The sequence below is a fragment of the Pan paniscus genome, chromosome 14 (assembly GCF_029289425.2).
Source record: "Pan paniscus chromosome 14, NHGRI_mPanPan1-v2.0_pri, whole genome shotgun sequence".
In the NCBI taxonomy this organism is placed as follows: domain Eukaryota; kingdom Metazoa; phylum Chordata; class Mammalia; order Primates; family Hominidae; genus Pan; species Pan paniscus.
Genome location: NC_073263.2, coordinates 33,092,488 through 33,113,881, shown reverse-complemented (window position 1 = coordinate 33,113,881; position 21,394 = coordinate 33,092,488). Strand labels below are relative to the sequence as shown.

The 21,394-nt window shown below is 36.9% G+C and overlaps 1 protein-coding gene across 1 annotated transcript in view; it reads left to right on the top strand.

Moving 5' to 3' along the window:
• The first annotated feature begins 233 nt into the window (after positions 1–233).
• The window catches only part of LOC117975691 (uncharacterized), a 115,062-nt gene continuing 93,901 nt past the window's right edge, over positions 234–21,394 (top strand). Inside the window, exons 1-2 of the mRNA XM_063595885.1 lie at positions 234–325; positions 6,720–7,278. Coding sequence (XP_063451955.1) covers positions 234–325; positions 6,720–7,278 — 651 coding nt within the window. The remainder of the gene's footprint in view (positions 326–6,719; positions 7,279–21,394) is intronic.

Sequence of the window (21,394 nt, the reverse complement as noted above, 5' to 3'; positions counted from 1 at the left end):
CACAACCTCTGGGCTATAACTATGTTCAGTGATGATGATGAACAAGGTGGTGACTTTGAAGGTTTCTATAAGTCGCATGAGAAAAAAAATGATGTCTGACCTCCATACATATACAAAAAAATACACCTTCAGAGTCTGGCAGTAAGATGGAAGAAACAGATGTCATGTAAGTTTTTACCAGCAATAATGCAGCTCTAATTATTCATTCATTGATCCATGGGGAAATAGCCAAAATGGTTCTTAATCAAGGTGATTATGATAATAGTGATGATGAAGATGATGTTAACACCGTAGAAAAAGTGCCTATAGATGACATGGTGAAAATGTGTGATGGGCTTATTGAAGGACTACAGCAGTTTATTTAGTATCCCCAAATGGGTTAAAACATGGATTTTTAGATTTTAAAATGCTGGGCTTCACCCTCAGAGTTTCTCATTCAATAGATTTTGGTCAGGGGACAAGATGTGTATTTCTAACAAGTTTCCAGGTGATGTTGATATCATCCTGGGATCCACACTTTACAATTCAATGACCGAGTATATTTATTTTTATGAGAGAATGCGTATTACTTGATTTCAGTTTATTCTCAATTACACAAAAAATAAATGAGGACACTTAATATTTTGAAAACATAAGATGGCAGAATGTATAGCTATAGCAACACATCTAACTAAACTATTACTCAGTAACCAAAAAAACTCAATAGATTCTCCAAAGCACAAATTAAGATGTCCTTTGCTGAACTGTATGAAGTTTTTCTGTTTTATTTTAATTAACTGACATGCTAAGGACAAACATTTTCTCGACATTATTTATTCTATAAATTGTTAACACCTAAGTTTATAAATATTTATATGGTAATAATTATCAGTCATCTTTTCTTTTGATTACTGATTGCTTTTGTGATTTAAAAAAATATTTTTCTATCCAGAGATTAGATATTCACCAGCAATTTCCTGATTTTTGATTTTGTCTTTCTTTACATATATCACTTTGGTCTACCTAGAAAATATTTTGATGCATGTATATTTTACTCAATTTTTAACTAAAATAAATACAATTATTTTTATACAGAAAATTCTTTAGGCATACTATATTCAGGGCACTGCAGTAAATACTCTCAGTGTTTATAATTATCTTTGTAAGATGCATATTAAAACAGCAAACATTGTTGAATTCTCCAAGTTAGTTTTATTTTATAGCATGAGGTGGTATAATCTTCTTAAGCATTCCTGGATATATTTTTTTAAAAAAAATCACAAACGTATCACACATATCTAAAATTAAGTGTGCCAACTATATACCTTTGATGTTTCCTGAGAGTCCTGAGTTTGCAAAACCTTACCTATATAGCAACATTCAACTGTGTACAATTTTATGAATCAGGCATCACATTTTCCACGAGTCCACTCCACAGAAATGGCTTCAGTCCATTTCATCAAACTGCTATGTTGTGTCAATAAGCTTTCTATGCACTATTCCACTTTTAAGAACTGATGGCCCTTGTACATTTGGGTTTTTTTTCAACCAACAGTTGCATGCTAAGAACATCTTCCAAATTCTGTTAGAAGACTGAAGAGGAACTTGGTCAGTTTTTCAGCAGTCAGCAATGTCCTCTTGTTCTCATTTCTGTTTTCTTCCTCCAAAAAAAATCACTTCCCCTACCTTTGGCTCATTTATTTTTCCATGGTATATCACTGCCTAGTATTGGAGTTGTTTTAACTTTTTCCTTCACCTAGCATTACTTATCAACATGATAGTTATATTCCCAAAAACTATATTGTAAAAGAAAGCAGGGATGAAATATTTAAGACCTGATAGGAAAAGCAGGTTTAGGAGATCAGAGTTATAGTGAATCTAAAATAAAGGCTGATGGCTCATTAAATAAATCAACTAATGGCATTTTAAATATTTTTAAATAGAAAAAATTGGCATTGTTCAATAACTAGTATTCCTTCTTCCTAACAAACTTTTTATTTCATTAACCTACTAATCATCTAAGGTTCTTATGAATATGTTTTTCCTTCTTGTAAATAAAAATTGTTATGAAATATTTTTTCTTGGATCTTCATGAAATGAACAATGCTTTTTAGTTTTATTATTCAATTACCTTATTTAGCCCTGGAAAATAGAAGAAGAAAATGCCAGTGCACTGTGATATAGTCTTAAAATCCTTCTAAATGCATTGTTTTATATTCAAAAGAACTTAATGCCAAGGCATAAATGACCACAGCAGAGCACTGCTCTACCCTAAAGGTTTCACATCCCAGTTCCTTTCCTTTGGCTTATGTTGTCTCAGTTTTCTATATTTCTCTCAAGGTTACATTACAAAATTATCTATACACTCTTGCTCTTCCATATATTTTACCTCTTCTTCTCAGGGCCCTATGTTTTGCTGTAATTTTAAAAATTATCTTCAAGAAAAATTGCCCAATTTTTACAAACATAGTATCCTAAATTCCCACATTTGTGAAAAAAGTACAAATATGTAAATACACATATGTAAAATTTTGTACAGTAGGAATGTTCATTGGGGAAACATTACTGAAACTGACACAAAGTGTTTAACAGAAATTTGCTTAAAGGGATCAAATTTCACCTGGCATAGGAACATATTTAAAACAGTGGGGTTGACACAATAGCTACATCTGTGTAACCAAACCATCAAGGCTGACAAACTAAATCCAGTTGTTAGTAAAGTTAATGACTAATTCTGATCAATACATGGCCAAAAGAAAAAGAAAACACTGTATCATAAGAGCTGAAAAACATCTACCGGGAAATGACTATTTTGTGAATACTTAAAAGCCTTATAAATGTACTATTATATTTTCACTTTTTCTAAAGTATTATAATTGGCAGGGCTCAAACTAGTAAAGTTAAATATATTTCAACATTTTATTAAACACTGAAAATATTTTATCCATATCAAGTATCAGGGGCTTAAAATGAGCTATTCCAAAAAAAAGTATCTCTCATCAATACTTTCACTTTAAAAGAATTATTATAATTTATCCATATATGAAATATAAAAATTATTAGAACATGTATTAGGCTTAAATTGATTACAAATAAAAAACATTAATCTTGCCTGTAATCCCAGCTACTCAGGAGGCTGAGGCAGGAGAATCACTTGAGCCCGGGAGGTGGAGGTTGCAGTAAGTGGAGACTGCGCCACTGCACTGCAGCCTGGGTGACAGAGTGAGACTGTCTCAAAAAAAAAAAAAAAAAATTAATCCGAAAACACAATAATAAATAAATTTAGCTCATCACAAGGGAGCATGGTCATTAAAATGAGTTTAGCAGAATAATCAATTCAAACTTATTTCCAAAGACTAACAGTATAAATTATAGGTAGTTTGAGATTTAAAATGTGGCAAACCAAAAATAGGGCAGTATAAAGGCTACAGAGACACAAATACCAATGAATGACAAAGAAAAACTGGCCCAATAGTCAAAATGTGACTAGTAGTACTATTAGGCTAAAATTAAAAGTATTAATAAGTCTATTGATTATAGCAAATAAACCGCCAAAAAGCTCTAACAACTAAGACCCCTTTAACAGCTCAATCAACTTAATTCTTAAATGCTTTTTGCCACAAATATTCATTATACATCCATTTACATATTATGTTCTTAGAAAATAAGAGAAAAAAATCAGAAAAGGAGGCTTCCACATAATAGAAATTATTTTTGAAAGAAAATCTGACGTGGGAATCCTAATCTAATTACTGTATCAAAGTCAACCAATTCTTGGTTGAAAGTAAACTACAGTATCATTTCATAAGAGTGTTTACTGATGAAATTAGCCAGGATAAATTGTAATGTTAACAGCCATAATAAATAAATGTCATAAAATACTAATTACTTTTAGTCAACAAAATAAGGTTATTTAACAACTGTCTTAGTCCATTTATTTTTCTATAAAGGAATACCTGAGGCTGGATAATTTATGAAGAAAAGAGGTTTACTTGGCTCACAGTTCTGCAGGCTGTACAAGAAGCATGGTACCAGCAGCTATTTCTGGTGAGGGCCTCAGGCTGTTTCCACTTGTGGGTGAAGGTGAAGGAGAACCAGCATGTGCAGAGATCACATGGTAAGCGAGGAAGCAAGACAAAGCAGCAAGAAAATCCATAGGAGGGAGGTGCCAGGCTCTTAACAACCAGCTCTGACAGCAACTAATAGAAAATTCACTCATTATCACTAGGAGGGCATCAAGCCCTGTGTCAGGGATCCACCCCCATGCCTGAAAACATCTCCCATTAAGCCCCACCTCCAACACTGGGGATCAAATTTCAACGTGAGATTTGGAGGGATCCAACAAACCAAATGATAGCAATAATGCTCCCAAAATACAGCAGGTATATGAAATATAGCATTACTAATGAAGTGTGCTTTACATCTTCTCTGCCTGCTTCATTAGTGAATTTATTACAAAAAAGTTTAAAATAAGGCAAAGAACATTCACCTTTCGGGCCAGGCACAGTGGCTCACGCCTGTAATCCCAGCACTTTGGGAGGCCGAGGCAGGCGGATCACGAGGTCAGGAGATCGAGATCATCCTGGCTAACACGGTGAAACTCCGTCTCTACTAAAAATACAAAAAATTAGGCCAGGCGCGGTGGCTCACACCTGTAATCCCAGCACTTTGAGAGGCCGAGGCGGGTGGATCACCTGAGGTCGGGAATTCGAGACCAGCCTGACCAACATGGAGAAAACTGATCTCTACTAACGAAAATACAAAATTTTAGCCAGGCATGGTGGCACATGCCTGTAATCCCAGCTACTCAGGAAGGCTGAGGCAGAAGACTCACTTGAACCTGGGAGCAGAGGTTGTGGTGAGCTGAGATCGCACCATTGCACCCCAGCCTGGGCAACAAGAGCAAAACCCCGTCTCAAATAAATAAATAAATAAATAAAACAAAAAAATTAGCCAGGTGTGGTGGCACACGCCTGTAGTCCCAGCTACTCAGGAGGTTGAGGCAGGAGAATCGCTTGAACCCCGGAGGCAGAGGTTGCAGTGAGCTGAAATCTGGCCACCGTACTCCAGCCTGAGCGACAGAGCAAGCCTCCATCTCAAAAAAAAAAAAAAAAAAAAGAGAAAAAACAACAACAACAAAAAAAACCATGCACCTTTCCCTGATTTAAATGATTCATCAGTAATTATCCAAATACATGGTACTAGCCTATTAGGGAAATACCATGGTTTTAAGACAGTTGTTCTCAATCTTTTTTTTCTTCTTTTCACGAAGGCCCATTCAGGATAGAGGAGCAGAGAGGGGGAAGCTTACATCCAGTAAACAAAATAGCAGTGATTTAAATAAAATTGAGACCAGAAAACCGACTGCTTTCTACATTTTAGGAACTGATTATCATAAACATAAACTTATCTAACAGTATCTGTATTTCTATTTGTAGCAAGCACAAAAGTTACAGTGTGCAGCACACTTTAATCACTGCGTGATTTAATTACTGTGTCAATAAAGGCAGTGGCACAGTCAGAATTTGACAGAATTGAGAAAAGTCCTGCTGAAAAGATGAGAAGTTCTGAGATGATCATTTTTTATAACGTAAGCACTGTGTACATTTATAAATGGCACGGTAGGGATGGGAGTGGGCTGGGGGTAGAGAATTCCGTAAAACAAGGGAACTTGAGGAAATGCAAAAGACTGAAAAAAACCTGGCATCTTCCAAAGGGTAAAATTAGTATGATTGTTTAAACTGTTTTGTCCTTAATTTTAGTCATTTCTAATTTAACAGCTAAAGAACAATCACTGTATAATAACTGAAATATTTAGTATACTTGGTATTACAGCACCCTCTATCACATGATCATACACAGAATACATTTCTATGAACTGGTTGCTTTAATCTGTCAACATTTATGTAGCTCTCTACTGGTTCTAGGGTTTAGTTTACTACTTCCCATCCACGGAGTCAAAAGGACTACTGACTTGTGCAGGCTTAGTATCACCAGTATAATTTAGTACCGTCTCTCCAACAATAGCAAAAAGCATTATTGACAAAGCAATCCTGAACTCTAAATTATTCCAGGTGTGGTCCTAGTACCAACAGCATCAGAATCACCTGAGATTTTACTAGAGCTACACTAATCCAGCTGTATCCTCAGACCTTCCCTCCCAGTTATAACCTCTGGGGTTGAGGCCCAGCAATCTGTTTTAACAAGCCTTCTGGAGAATCTGGATGCATGCTCCAGTTTGAGAACCACTACTATAGGAGAAATACAATCAAAGAGTCAAGTTAACATGTGCTATCTAAACTCTAAAGGAAATTTGTTTCATTATATATTTTGATATCCACAGCACCATTCCAATAAAACATTTAAAACAACACTGTTAGTACTCCAAGATTACAGAAAAAAAAGAACATTATTAAAGGAAAATGTGTTGATTTTACTAACTTTGGGGAAATTACTTTTCCTTTCTCTGATTATCTAAAAGAAACGTGACTTGCAAAAGAATCTACATTGAGCATTTCTGAGGCTACCTTTCTGAAACTTCCATGTTCTATTTTAAAGCAAATTACTACATTCTGCTTCTTGATGGGTTCCTAACACATACACAGCAGGCTTTTACAACAGCGCTTTAATAGGCGAAAGGAAACAAAAGCTTTTACAGCAGAGGCCAATGTAAGCCACAAAGCTCGTGTCATCTTCCTACCAGGCAATTAATACAGGGTCCCAGTCCTCAAAGATTAAAGAACTGATACGGGGAAGACTGAGAATGACCCAGCAACAACGCATAAGGAAGCAAAAAATAAAAGGACGCCGTTTCTTCTGGACTTAAAACTAGAGAAAGAACAGTTGCCGCTCCATTTTGGGTTTGTAAAGCTCCTCCTACAAGCAGCTTCCGCTTCAGAGTCGCCACAAAGTCCCTCCCGCGCGGGAACTCGGCGGGGCGGAGACTCGGGTCCCTCCCCGTCCAGGGCGGGAGAAAGGAAAGCAGGGGCCACGGTTTCTCTGGAAGGTTCCGAGAGAAGGGCGCGTGCCACCTCCGCGGGTGGCGGGAGACTCGGCACCAGATGGCGCTGCCGCACCGAGAGCCAGAGCCTGGGCCGCTGGGGAGACGGGAAGAGGCGTCACCGGATCCCTTCCTTTGCGCTCGTTGCCGGAAATGTGCGCTGCAACCAGCCTCTGGTCCCGGATATTAAGACTTCTGGAGGGTTCCCGCGTGAGGGCGGGGCCAGAACCGGAACCGAACGGCGACCGACGAGCCCCGGAGCGGAAACCCGGGGCGGCGCCAGCGGGCCCTGGTTGCTGGTGCGCGCGCCTCGTCTTGGTGGGAGGGCGAGGGGGCGGGGTCTCGCCGTGCGCTTGCGCACTTTGGGGACGTAGGCGCCGTCTGCGTGTGCGTCTTTTTCCATGTTTGCACGTTTGCTAGGCAGGCAAGGCGGAAATGGTGGCGTAATGGGTTTTGTTTTAAATCCCGCCCACGGGGTTTGGGTTTCTGGCAGTGAGTCAGGTTTCTGGAAGGCTTTATGGAAAATTAATGGTATAAGAGGTAAAACTGGATCTGTACTGTTTTCTTAGTCCTTAGCGATCCAAATGCAGTTTGGGTGCGGTCTCAGTGCTAAGATGGACCCAGCCTTCCCCTCTAAATCTTAGTGAACCGGCTTGATCCCCCGGTCTGTTCATCTTTCAGTGTTTATTCTGAGAAGGTAGGGGTGTCACAAGGAATAAAAAAGGCACGCAAACAAATAGACTACTCGTGTGGAACCAAAAACATTTTCAAATTATTTAAGAAAGCATGTCTTCGTGTTTTTTAAACTTTTTAGCAAGCGATTCTCTTAAGGAGTTGTCTTAGTTTTTAATTTTTGTCGATACACAGTTTTATATTCTGTGTTTTGTGGTGTGGCCTTGGTCTTTTATCAAATTTTAAAGGAAAGCCTCTTGTGCAGATGTGTTACAAAGAAAAATTTTGTCATTTTTTCACTTTTGAATTTTGGAGGACCATAGTAGTTTCTGAAAGTGCATTGGCTTTGTTTTTAGATGCTGCAAGGAAACAACCAAGTGTGTTGCAGAAATAAAATCTGTATGAATCTGCATCCGCTCCGTTTAATTTTAAACTAATTCCAAAAATGTCATCTGTGCAAAGTGCTCAGTTCTCCTGGAAAATTTCTTCAGCCTTGGTAAACACTTTTATCTGGATTTCAAAGCTCTTTGCAGTCCAGGGCCTATATAAAAACAAGCCTTGTAAAAGCCAGAGGGAAAGGAATACAGGCTTTTAAGTAGATATTTTGAAAGAAACAGCAGTGGGCCGGAGGATATAAGAAAGATTGTCCGAAATTGCCAAATAAGTGTATTTCATTGTTTTTTGCTAAAACCGTTTGATAGTCTGGGTAGTTGGTACTGGAAAAAACGCTGCTGTGACGTGAGGAGTACTATGGCACCTGTTTATGTAAAAGTTAAGGGGATATTGCAATATCATTCAAGATGGGTCAGAAATAGGGCAAGAAGGAGGCAGGATATCCAAAGGGGAAGAAAAGGGGAAAATGTTGGAAGATACTAGAAAACACGTGAAAGAGGTCAGAGCTGAAGCTGTAATAGGTCTTCAAAGAGTGATCTGGAAGATTGCAAAATAGCTTTTAGACCCTAAAATCAAATGTGTGGAATATGGAATCAGTTTATTTCATCATTGCATACTTCAGCTTTGGCTATATCCCATTTAGTTGCTTACTTTTTTTTTTCGACTTTCCCATCTTTCTCTACATCGTATATAACCAACCTTAAATTGAGGGATTGCTTCATTTTGCTACCATTATACTATTAAGTTACAGTAACATAGCCCTTCACAGTTCAAAGAGTACACATATATTCAGAAATAGTGGCATTGACTCCTTTGCAAATATCCTCAACTCTTATCCCTCACTTTTAGCACTTGCCGGGCAAAACTCAAACCATGGATGAACTCCTGCATGCGTTTATCTTTTCTGAGCTTGGGCCCAGCCTGTTAACTGTTGGGTGGACTAGTGTGATCTCACACCTAAATTGGCTCTGCATATTGATCAGCTCTCCTACTCCTTTGCTCTACTGACTTTGCCCTTTCCTTCTGTAATCCAAATATTCTTTTCTCTCCTCAAATTATCAACTTCCTCAACTAATGACTTTGCCTCACACTTTATTGAAAAAAGAATTGTGAGCACAAGCCAAGAATTTTTGTGTATTCCCACCATCGAATCTATTTGTGTCTGCACTCATCAAACATCCTTGTATAGGAGTCCCCTTTATACATGGTATTGCTTTCCATAGTTTCAGTTACCAACTGTCAACCGAGGTCCAAAAATATTTAATGGAAAATTTCAGAAATATAAATTTTAAATTGCTAGAAGTTCTAAGTAGTGTGATGAAATCTCATGCTGCCTCTCTCTGTGCCTCCCAGAACGTGTATCCTCCCTTTGTTCAGCATCCACTATCACAGTTATCAACTAGCACCATATCACTGAGCTTGGATTCAAATAACCTATATTTTCCTTAATAATGTCTCCAAGGCCCAATAGTAGTGATACTGGCAATTTGGATATGCCAAAAGAAGCCTTAATGTGCTTCCTTTAAGTGGAAGGTGAAAGTTCTCGACTTAAGGAATCACCTAAGGTCACTAGGAACCAAGTGGTTGGTAAGAATCAGTCTTCTATCTGTGAAATTATGAAGAAAGAAAAAGAAATTCGTGCATAATATATTTAGGATAGGGTACTCTCTGAGGTTCAGGCATCCACTAGGTTCTTGGAACATTTCCCCTGAAGCTAAGGGGGAACTACTATAGTTTAAAAGGGTGACAGGTCTTTTTATCAAATGCCAACACTTGCTATTTTTAGTTTTTAGTTTTAGCCATTAAGTGGGTATATGTTCAAAACTTTTGCCCATTTCAAAACTAAGTTGTTTGTAATTGAGTTGTAGGAGTTATTTACATACTATGCGTATGACTTTTTTGTCAGAAGTATATGTTGTGAATATTTTTCTCCCAGTCTGTGGCCTGCTTTTTCATTTTCTTAAAAGTATCTTTTAAAGAGCAGCTTTTGTTTGTAAGTTGTATATTTGTAGGGATTTGTACGTATCCAAATATTTATTAGCATAAAGCTGTTCATAAAATCCTCTCATTTCTGAGATTCACAATATATCTTATTTATGTTTACGATCCACTTAATTTTTAGTATGGCACAATAATGGTTGATAGTCATATTTTTCAAAATAGAAATCCTGTTATTCTGGTAGCATTCGTTAAAAAGATTATCCTTCATTGAATTACCTTGGCACCTTTATTAAAAATCTGCCGATCTTCTGAATTTCTATTCTATTCAATTTCATTGATAAATATGTCTGTTCTTAACCCAGTCCCACACTGTATTGATTACTGTAGCTTTATACGTCTTGAAATCAGATAGTGGAAGTATTTTTTTCCTCAAAATTACTTTGGCCATTCTAAGTCCTTTGCATTTTAATATAAATTTTTAAATTGTCATTTCAATTTCTAAAAACATCTGCTGGGATTTTGAATGGGATTCTGTTAAATTTATTCATCAGCTTGGAGAGAACTGACATCTTAAAAATACTGAGTTTTCCAATCTATGAACATGGCATATATCTCCTTTTATTTTGATCTTTAATTTCTGTTTGTAATTTTCAGCATACAGGTATTGCACATACATTGTTAAGTTTCTTCCTACACATTTCATGGTTTTTATTCTAAGTGTATTTTTTTAGTTTAAGTTTTCAGTTGTTGAATTATTTTATTTTAGTTCTAGAATTTTCTTATGCATAGATTCTACGTCTCTAGTATTAATAAATGCAAGGCCGGGCGCAGTGGCTCACGCCTGTAATCCCAGCACTTTGGGAGGCAGAGGTGGGCGGATCACAAGGTCAGGAGACTGAGACCATCCTGGCAAACACGGTGAAACCCCGTCTCTACTAAATATACAAAAAATTAGTCCGGCATGGTGGCAGGCACCTGTAGTCCCAGCTACTCAGGAGGCTGAGGCAGGAGAATGGTGTGAACCCGGGAGGCGGAGCTTGCAGTGAGCCGAGATTATAACACTGCACTCCAGCCTGGGTCACAGAGCCAGACTCCGTCTCAAAAAAAAAAAAAAAAAAAAAAAAAAATTAAATAGTTTGTGCCCATTAACTCCAATATTTGGATCATCTGTGGATCTTGTTTCCATTATCTTTTTCTTCTGTTTCCTGGTATGCCCAGAAATTCTTTATGAAATGTTGTCTTTGTTTATGAAAAAAAAAAAAATACTGGGCTCTGAGTGGTGTTTTTTACTTTATGGAAGTATTTGTAGGATTTACTTTTGCTTCTATTAGGAAGCTAGGCTAAGGGCAGAGCACCTTAATCTAATATGGAAGTGAGATTATTTCAAACTGGGTTTTAGACTTTGTTAGGTCTCGTCTATTTCAGGTTCTTTCTTACTCCTGAGGTGACCCTTTCTGTGTCCCAGCTAAAAGCCGAGGTGTTAGGCCTTCCCTCTTTCGTGGGCCCTGAACTCGCATTTTTATTTTCTCAATCAGTGGACTCCTGAAAGCAAGCTCTTCTCAGCTTCTCTGCTTCTTAGTTGCCATTATCTGTGTAACTTCTCAGCCTCTGAAACAACTTCCAAATTGATGAATAAGGTAAGGGGAAAAAGAGAGTCAAATATGGGCAGAATTTTCTGCACCCTTCTTCGGGATCTTGCCCTCTCAAGATCCTTTTTGTATTTTACTCAGATTTCCCTAGTTCTTCACGGTTCAGAGGCGGGGTCATTTTTTTTTAAATCCTCGTAATCTGAGAGTCTTTATGCTAATAAAGATAGGCTCATTTTTCTGAACTAGTGTCAATACTTTTTGTTTCTAAACAGGAGAAACAACACAGAAGACATGGAAGTGACTTTCCGTCTTAATTCCAGAGGTGTTTGTGGGGCCTCCTGGCAGTGGTACCCCCTTGCCACAGATGGGTTCCTAGGCAATCCCTAGTTCTCTTTAGAGTTGGCCTGACTGTGTCTTCTGTATGGGGAAGCACCCTCTGTTCCTTTTGCTGAGAGATCAGGGTAGTTCTGTTTCCAGGCGAGCTAAACATGACTATGCTGTAGCTGTAAATTCAGTCTGTCACCTTTGGTGCTCTTAAAATACAAGCATATGTTCTAGTCAGGCAAGAAGAAATACATCTTTTCTTTTCTTTTCCTTGTTGGTTTTTTAATTTTTTTTTTTATGCCAGTAAAGAAATATACACTTCCCGGCCAAGCCCGAGAGTGGATTTGATTTTTTACCGTAATTTCAAGGAATAATTATATAAAACATTGCCCACAGGTCTGTGAGTGTACTGTATAAAGATCGAATGATCAGGACTTAATCCAAGACCCCTCACTTTCTGCATGGGTGTAATTGAGCGTTATTTAACTTTTCTGAGCCTCAGTTTCCCTAAAGTGTCAAATAAGATACCTACTTGCCAAGATTGGGTTTTAATAAGATTGTTTGTAAAATGTCTGATACATAATGGGTTCTTTATTGTTTTTAAAATTATTTATACAAAAAGTTTTAACTTCAAGGGGGAATGTTAGTCATAACTCGTCTGCGTAGCAGCAGTATTTCGGAAGCCACAACATTTCCAGATTTCTGCTCATCACTTAGTTTGTTTTATTCAGTAAACACTGATTGGACTCCCACTAAATGCTGAATGCTGCACTAGGACGCAAAACCAATGAAACAATAACCTTTCTCACAGCTATGTAAACAACTTGTTAGTTTTATTGAAAGCCATGGTCAGAACTGTTCTGAAAGTTTACTCATCTATAGTGCTCAAGTCGTGGTATTTGCTCTCTTGCTGCTATTTAATGAATCCTGAAATTGTTTTTGTAACCTAAAATAAAATTTTTACTATGATAAAATAACCTAAAAGAAAATCTGATTAAAAAGTTTAATGTGGAATAAAATTTAAAGCAGCTCTAATATGAATAGCAAGGGAATTTTGTTACTAGCAAACCAATAGAACAATATAATGAGGCAGTTTCACTAAGACTGTATGACAAAATGGAACCTGAACTCTGCTCCAGTGTATTAATAATTAGTGTGACTTTTACAGAGATTGGAGTATAGGCTGTTATCAGACATCACAGGGAAGTTCTGTTCAGTAAGCTGGCAGAAGCAATTTCTTCTTTCTTTAAAGAGGAAAAGCAGGTGGTTTTACAGTTGAGTGTTCATTAAAAGAGGTATCTACCAGTTTTTCCCTTTTAATTCTGCTTTTCAGATTGTGCTAGCCCAGAGTTATAAATCCCTTGAATATAAGACGTTGACTTCAGTTTTTATTGTCACCTCTCATATACATCCCTAATGTTTATCTAATTTTTATCCTACCAAGACAGCATAATCATTATGCAGTAAATATGGACTGAGTAATATTACAACATTCTCAGATTCAGGAGACTCTCCCATGATGGGAAAATATGTTTCAGAATCAAATACTCTTATTTCCTGAGCTTCGTTTTCTTTATTATTTTTTATTAGTTTTCATTTTCCTAACTTATAGAATAAACAAATGCAGAGTGGAACAGTTAAAAAGTTTCTTACAGTTATTGATGATAAAATGGTCCAAATGATGTTACACTAAATTTCATAAATTCCTGGCTTTAAAAATACGTATGATGTAATGGCATGTTAAATAATGGCCAATACAATTTAGTTGTCTTATTTGCCATTTCTGTTTTGCTTCACCATTTTACCATTTTATTTTCCACCTTTGAGTCTTCAGTACTCTTAACTGTATCACTGAGGATTGACAATCCTATATATTTAATTTATTTACATGCACACACGGAAAATGGAATGTCACATCTAGAGTAGCTTTCCCATAACCCAGCTCTATTCATGTCCCCCAAATCACCGATGCTCTTATTCCAGATCATGATGAGGACCAACTGGAGTGTAAGCCTGACCTCTGTGTGTTCTATAAGGGATCACTCAGTCCTCTTCCATTCCAATAATTTAAGTATAGATTTTCGGACTGTCATCTCGCCTTTTGTAATGTGCTTAGATGGAATCAGTAAAACAAATGTGCCTTTTATTTCCCTGAATGGGATTATTATAAAGAAACAAGAAGCCATCAATAAGGGGGCAAAGTTCCCTTTATCCCCAAAACACCAACAGTCACATTTGAGGGCTAGAACATATTTACTTCAGCTTTTGTGGTAAGAGAAAGAATGTAAGTTTTTTATGTTCAAAATAAAGTTGACCTTGGTGCAAAACAACAAATATGTTCTAAGAACTTTCTCCTCCTTTGGAGCAGGCCTTTGTTATATCTCTAATTAATATAATTAAGTTATTTTGAACATCAAAACAATTAATTGATGTTTTTCTTTCTCATCTGCTCCTGGAAGTTGTATTTGTAAGTTACTAAAATACAATTTTATCTTTAATTGATTGCCTTTGATTCTCTGTGGTAAAACTTAAAATACAAAATATATTTTACTTAATTGTATCAATTTGAAATTGTTATAGTTCAAGAATATTTGTATGTAACTCTTCTAAACTTTGAAATCATCAATATTAAGTTTAAAGGAAGACTTGGGGCTAAAATTTCCAGTCAGTGCTTTTATCACTTTTGCTTTTATTTTTGGCCAGTCGTATTCAGATTTATGTAATGAAGAAAACCCATTTGGTTCTCCTTTTTTTTTCTTTTTGAGACAGAGTTTCGCTCTTGTCATCCAGACTGGAGCACAATGGCGTGATCTCGGCTCACTGCAGCCTCTGTCTCCTGGGTTCAAGCGATTTTCCAGCCTCAGCCTCCTGAGTAGCTGAGATTACAGGCATGCACAACCACACCAGGCTAATTTTTGTATTTTTAATAGAGATGAGTTTCACCATGTTGGCCAGGCTGTTCTCGAACTCCTGACCTCAGGTGATCCACCCGCCTCAGCCTCCTAAAGTGTTAGGATTACAGGCATGAGCCACAAACGGCCCAGTTCTCCTTTTATTATGTCCAGAATTTGGACATAACATCCTCTTTCATCAAGAAAATGGTACATTTTAATTTGTTCTGCTTTCCCTCTTTGGGGTTAGTGTTTCATTTGTCGTGAATAGTTTGGATGGTAGATAACCATAACTTGAATAATAAAAGGAAAATAAGTTTTTATAAAATAATGTTAAAACAGGCCCAGTCCTTAATCTCATAGTGCTTATACTAGACACTTAGAAGAATTTAAATATATCCAAAGGCCACTGAAATGTTCTATAATCATTTTAATAGTGTTTCAACAGTGTATTCTATATATAAAAAATACATTAGAAAAGGTTCCTTTTCTCCTGCTTAACATTGTACATGATCACAAAATACATGTATGAAAAAACAGCATGTGGTTTCAAATATCTTTAAAACAAGGACAAACAAGAGACCTTTTTAAAAATGTTGAAATCCAATGTCTACCTGTTGAATTACATTTAAAACCAGACAGAAAATACACACTTCTTTCTGTCCTACTTCTTCAACTATTTTCCCTGTCTGGTGCATAACATTCTTAAACTGCTTAGAGGAAACTTTACACAGAGCAGTGCATCATCCAGTTAGTTCATGTGGCTCTCCCTGAGCTTGAATACCATTCCAAAGAAGATACTCTAAAAGTCTGATAACTCAAAATAATATAATTTGTAAGGGCCTAGTATTTTATGGTAGGAGACTCTAGGACATAAAATAGACATTCTATTGATGAGAAATCTGAGAGTATAGAAAAAGTGAAAAGTACACCCAGCTAACAAAAAGAGTGATTTCAGGGTTGCTAGTAGGCTTTCCTTGCTTGCCCCAGAGCATTCCTATTGTGATACCATCACTCCACTTATCTCTACTTATTGATCAGTTGTCAGTTACTTTTGAAAAGTCCTAAGCACAAAGTTCTGACCAGAATTCTGATGAACATAAAGTAAGTATAAGATATGTCCTTCCTTTCTAGGAACTTTGAGAGTAATTGAAGAAAAGAGACACATTCGTGTAATGGGAAACACCTTCTGATGAAGTGTGCTGTGAGAGCAGAGAAGAGCATAATTAACACTCAGCATTTGTTAAGGGCTGAACATGTGCCTAGAGCTTTATATCCAGTCCTCACAGTCATGATCAGGGTGGCTGGGGAAGTCTCCATGGAAGAGGTGCTCAGGTGTTTGAAAGTTTTATTGACATCAAATACAAGGAAATTGTAAGCAAAGCCTTTGGTTTAAATTTGCATGTGATCTTACCATGTACTTCCTAGCCTTTTTCAGTTTATATAAGCATAAATCCACTTACTTACCAGATGTAATAATTTTATTGAATGGAAACAACTTGATAGGGTGAACAAAAAAAAAGAGCTTTGTTTTTTCTTTCTGTTGTTCCTTCAAATATGTGCAAGGAATATTTCTTCTCTACTTTGAATGATTTATCAGGTGGGTGCCATAGTATTTCCAATCATTTTAAAATAAAACATCCTCTGGTTACCTTTTGGCACAAGAACAGTTTCATTTAAATATTCAGAACTTTCAGACCATTTGTAATCACATAGCTTCATAATCTTACCTAATTTAAAGCTGCTTCCCACTGCTGAGACCTGCTATGGGCAAGGGCCTACGGGGGTTGGCTTCTCTTTTGTTTTCATATCTTGCTCTATTGCTCCTCACCCAGTCTGCTACCTACAGTGTCTCATCCTCCAGGGTCTTACTAGGTAGAAAGGACTGGGGGAAAAGACCCAGGTTTACATGGTCACTACTCTGACAATCTGGAACTGGCATTCTTGGGGCTTTGATTGACACTAAAAATACCTCTTTATGTTCCTCTGCCTGGAATCTCCAGTGACACAATTCTCGGATTGGCCTTTCTCCCACTGGCCACTTAGGACTTAAGCCAACATTTAGCCATGGGTGACTGATATGTTTGCCTCACCCGGGTTCTTTCTGTTGGGGTCCCATTGCCCCAGCCCCTTTGGAAAAATTTTGTGGCTGATTTCTTCACCTGGAAGGTGCCTATCTGGTCCACAAGAACCACTTGTACTTCCTTGACCCAGTTTTGTGTGGAAATACAGTAATCATCTTACAAGACCACTGCTACCCTTTGGATTCCTCATGTCGGAATCAGACACCAGGTATGAATCAGATTAGTTCATAATTACTTGAGATATAAATAAACAATTGCTCAGAAGTACAACTTTTTTATACCCAAATGACATAAATTTCTCTCCTGTTTTCATGAAAGGAATTTTGTACACACAGTATCCCAGGTATATTAATAGCATACAAGTAAAAGTCAAAGCATTACAACTTTGAAAAAAAAAAAAAAGATTGTTTTCAGACTTCAAGATAGAAAAATTTCTTACAAGCACAGCCATAAAGGAAGAAAACTAAATCCAGGGACCAGAAGAAATGCTAAAAATTATTATTCAAGAAAACTTTCCTGAAATAAAAAAGATTAGAAGTTACATATTGAGCGAGTTCTCCATACACCTAAAAAGATCAACCCAGAATTATAATATCAAGACACTCTACCACAATTACTGGGTTTTAATTTTTTAAAAATCCTTTGAATATTTAGAGGGGAAAAGAGCACATGATTTATAAGAGATCATAATTAGATAAACTTCAGTTTTTTTCATTAGCAATACATTAGGCTAAAAGAAAATAAGGTAACATAATTAAGATTCTCAAGGGAAAAAAGTATGTGCTAAGCATTTTGTGTCCAGAAAAACTTACTTTATAGCAAAAAGGGCACAATGACTATGAGATCTTCCTGAAGAGCCTGCTAGAAAATGAGCTTCAGGTAACAGGTGAGCAGAATGACAGCCTATAGACTGTGCTGAGCTGCAATAGAGACTTCATAGAAGAACTAAGACTAAATGAAGGCTAAGAGGAAGAGAAAATAGTATATAATCACTAAAAAGATGGGGATGGGGGGACAGCACATGCAAAACCTTTTACAGTGTTTTCAGTACTTCAGTGGTAGCATTAGGATTGTTATTTTGAGACTATTAAGTGTATAATATGAGATAAAAAACAAATGAGTAATTATGGAATATTATAATTCTGTCATAGTCTGTGTCCTTGAGAACCAAGATTCTCAGTTTGGAAGAAAAGAGATACAGATGTAATAGATTAGAGACTAAGTAAAAGTCCTGTAGTCTTACATTCAAACTGGAAGTATTGGATATGAACTCATGAGGTTTCTCTCTCTCACCACTCTCTTCTCTCCCTTTCTATCTCTATGTCTGTTGAAAACACCTAGAAACAATGACCAACACAGTGGTAATGACTGTCCCTATTGCTTGGATTGTGTTCTTGAAATAATTCCTTATTTAAGGAAACCAGGGCTTCTAGGAGAAACTTCTATTTCTAGGCTTAAGGAAGGAAATGTACAAAACGAACAGCTTGACATACCATGGCAAAGTAGCTATCAAACACTACCAGGGTCTCAGAAACCAAATTGACAAGGCACCCACTAGCTAAGGACAGAATAATTTGAATGGCATTCACAAGAATAATTGCAATGGATTGAAACTTGTCAAATATATTTAAATCCATGGTTCATAATGATACTTTTTTAAAAAGAGCTGATTGCCTTTAGAGCATGATAAGTATATTTGTCTGTTTTCAACACTGCTGATAAAGACACACCCAAGATGACAATGTACAAAAGAAAGAGGTTTAACGGGTTCACAATTCCACCTGGGTGGGGAGGCCTCACCATCCTGGTGGAAGGTGAAAGGCACATCTCACATGGCAGACGAGAAGAGAGCTTGTGCAGGGAAACTCCCCTTTATAAAACCATCAGATCTCATAAGACTTATTCACTATTACGGGAATAGCACAGGAAAGACCTCCCCTCATGATTCAGTTACCTCCCACCTGATCCCTCCCACAACATGTGGAATTGTGGGAGCTACAATTCAAGATGAGATTTGGGTGGGGACAGAGCAAAACCATATTAATAGGGAACCAATTCATTATCTTGAAAACTAATAAATAAAGTGAAAGGATGAAGTATTCTGCTTTCCTATATGAACTGTAACACTAGGTAGCCAAATAGTAAATGAGGGAAAATATCTCTGTATAAACATATTCCAATTCATAGATGAAAAAAGAATTAACATATCACTGTGTTGCAGCCTCTAATGAATGAATACATATAGGTATTTCGCATGAATAGCTGCTAATATCATTAAAAAGAAAGACAGCCAGACATTATATACCTCTTGATGGAAGCACACAACACTACCTATAGTCATGCCAAACGGATGAAACCCAAATCTTAATTCGCTCCTTGTTTTCAGAAAAACAGAAGACAAGAACAAGTTGAAATGTGCAATTGAACATGCAATTTGCAAAACTCAGATTGGGAAAACTCTTGGATTTTTCAACAGATAAACTATAACAAAAATAAATTACAGATGAAAACACAAAAGACATAAAAAAATGTATAAAGGGGCAGGACCACACTTTAATTCCTAAGGATGCACATGAACACATAAAGATGCATCTCAGTGATAAAGAATGAAGAATGCAAGGAAATAATTACTGTAAAAGCCAGAATAATGGTTACTTATGGTGGGGGGAAAAGAGAATTGCAATTGGTATGGGATATTTGGAGGGGTTTGGCTCGGGGAGTTCTTGCAAAGTTTGACTTCTTGATGTGGTGGTGGTTAAAGAGTTGTTCACCTTTATTTATGAAGCCATGAATCTGTTTTGTGTGCTTTTCTGTATTTCTCCTTTATTTCACAATAAAAATAAGGTGTTGAAGAAGCATTCACCAAAAAAAAAAAAAACATGAGTAGAGGCAAGGGAGAATTAAGTTTAAATTTAAAATGTTGGGATACCAGCAATTATTATGCATGTTTTTTAACTCTTTGATATTTATGTAGGCTCCTTATCTTTTCTAATTTTCTCAATTGTAAAACACATCAATAAAAAAAAATTTCACAGGGCTCCCATTACCTACAGCAAAATTTCAAACTCCTTAATATGTGGTTTCTTATCCGGGGTTCCCCATTTACCTTCTACAGATCATTTGCTACCAGTACCCCCTAGGCATCATTGGATGGACTCAGATAAAATCCTCACTATTCTTTGAACATGCTGTATTGTTTTTGTGCTTTCATGCCTTTGGGATTCCCATCCCCTGAAATACTGCTATTCTTCCTGCTAAATTCAGTTTAAAGGTTACCACCTCTCTGAACACTTCCTTTTCCCCTAAGCAGAATTACTTGCTTTTTTTGTCTGTTTTCCCATATCGTTTTGTACATACTTTGGCTTAAATCCTTTTGATAGATCTGTCTATATGACCCTTTCTCCTTAGTTTAGAGGTCTTGAGGAAAATATGTTATATTTATTTTTGTTTCCTCAGTCCTGGGACAACACTTGGCATATGAATGAATGAATGACTGGCTGGCTGGATGAATGAATAAGTGAATGAATGAGACAGGAATTGAGGGCTCCAAAGATATACTTCGTTGTAACACCACTGGGTTCAGGAACAAGATGCAGATTTCTAAATCAACTATGTACAAGTGAAAAATAAAGGCGTGAAACTACTAAAGCTTGTTCCATATGTAATTTTTAAGTAGAACTGGACATCATGATGACTCTTCTGTGTTTTCACATCTCATGCTTTATTCCGTTAGTTTCTATGCATCTTCAACAGATCACATCATGGGATTTGGAAGAGATATTTGGGTTATTCAATCAACAGGGCACTAACTTTCTTCTTAGTCTGTTATGTTTGGTCCCTGGTTCCTTTTTTTTTGCAGTATTCAATCCATCAGAAAGAGCATAGTCATGGCTCTCATAAAGTATATAACACAGATCTCTGGCTTCCTGAAGTTCTGTCAATATCTTGTGTAAAATATGAGCCAAAAAATAAAACAGGAAGTAATAAATAAAACCTTATGAATAAATACTATTAGTATCCCCATTTATTCCAATGAGATGGCAGAGGCATTGGGAGAAGTAATTGGCTGAAGTCACAAGTTACCCTCTTTACATGAAATTTTGGCAAAAATTAGAATGATAATTTTATTACTGGTTTCCTGTACAGTAAGCAGAGGAATCATGATATGAACTTAGGCAGCAGCCCACTTTCATTACCGTAAATATAAGCACTGAAAAGATGATCGTTACTATGATGAAAAAGAGAAATCTCGTGACCAGCACTAGGAAGTATGAGAAACTGGAAGGCCTCTTATTTCTCAGATGTGGAATCAGTGGTGTCTTTCTTGCTAATTTAGCAGGAGAAATAAATTCGTCTGTTATAGGAAGATCTGAGATTAGAAACATTTTTAAAGATAAATTCAATACAAATTATATTAGCTCAGGGCTGGGTGTGGTGACTGATGCCTGTAAACCCAGGACTTTAGGAGGTTGAGACAAGAGATCCCTTGAGGCCAGGCGTTTGAGATCAGCCTGGGTAACA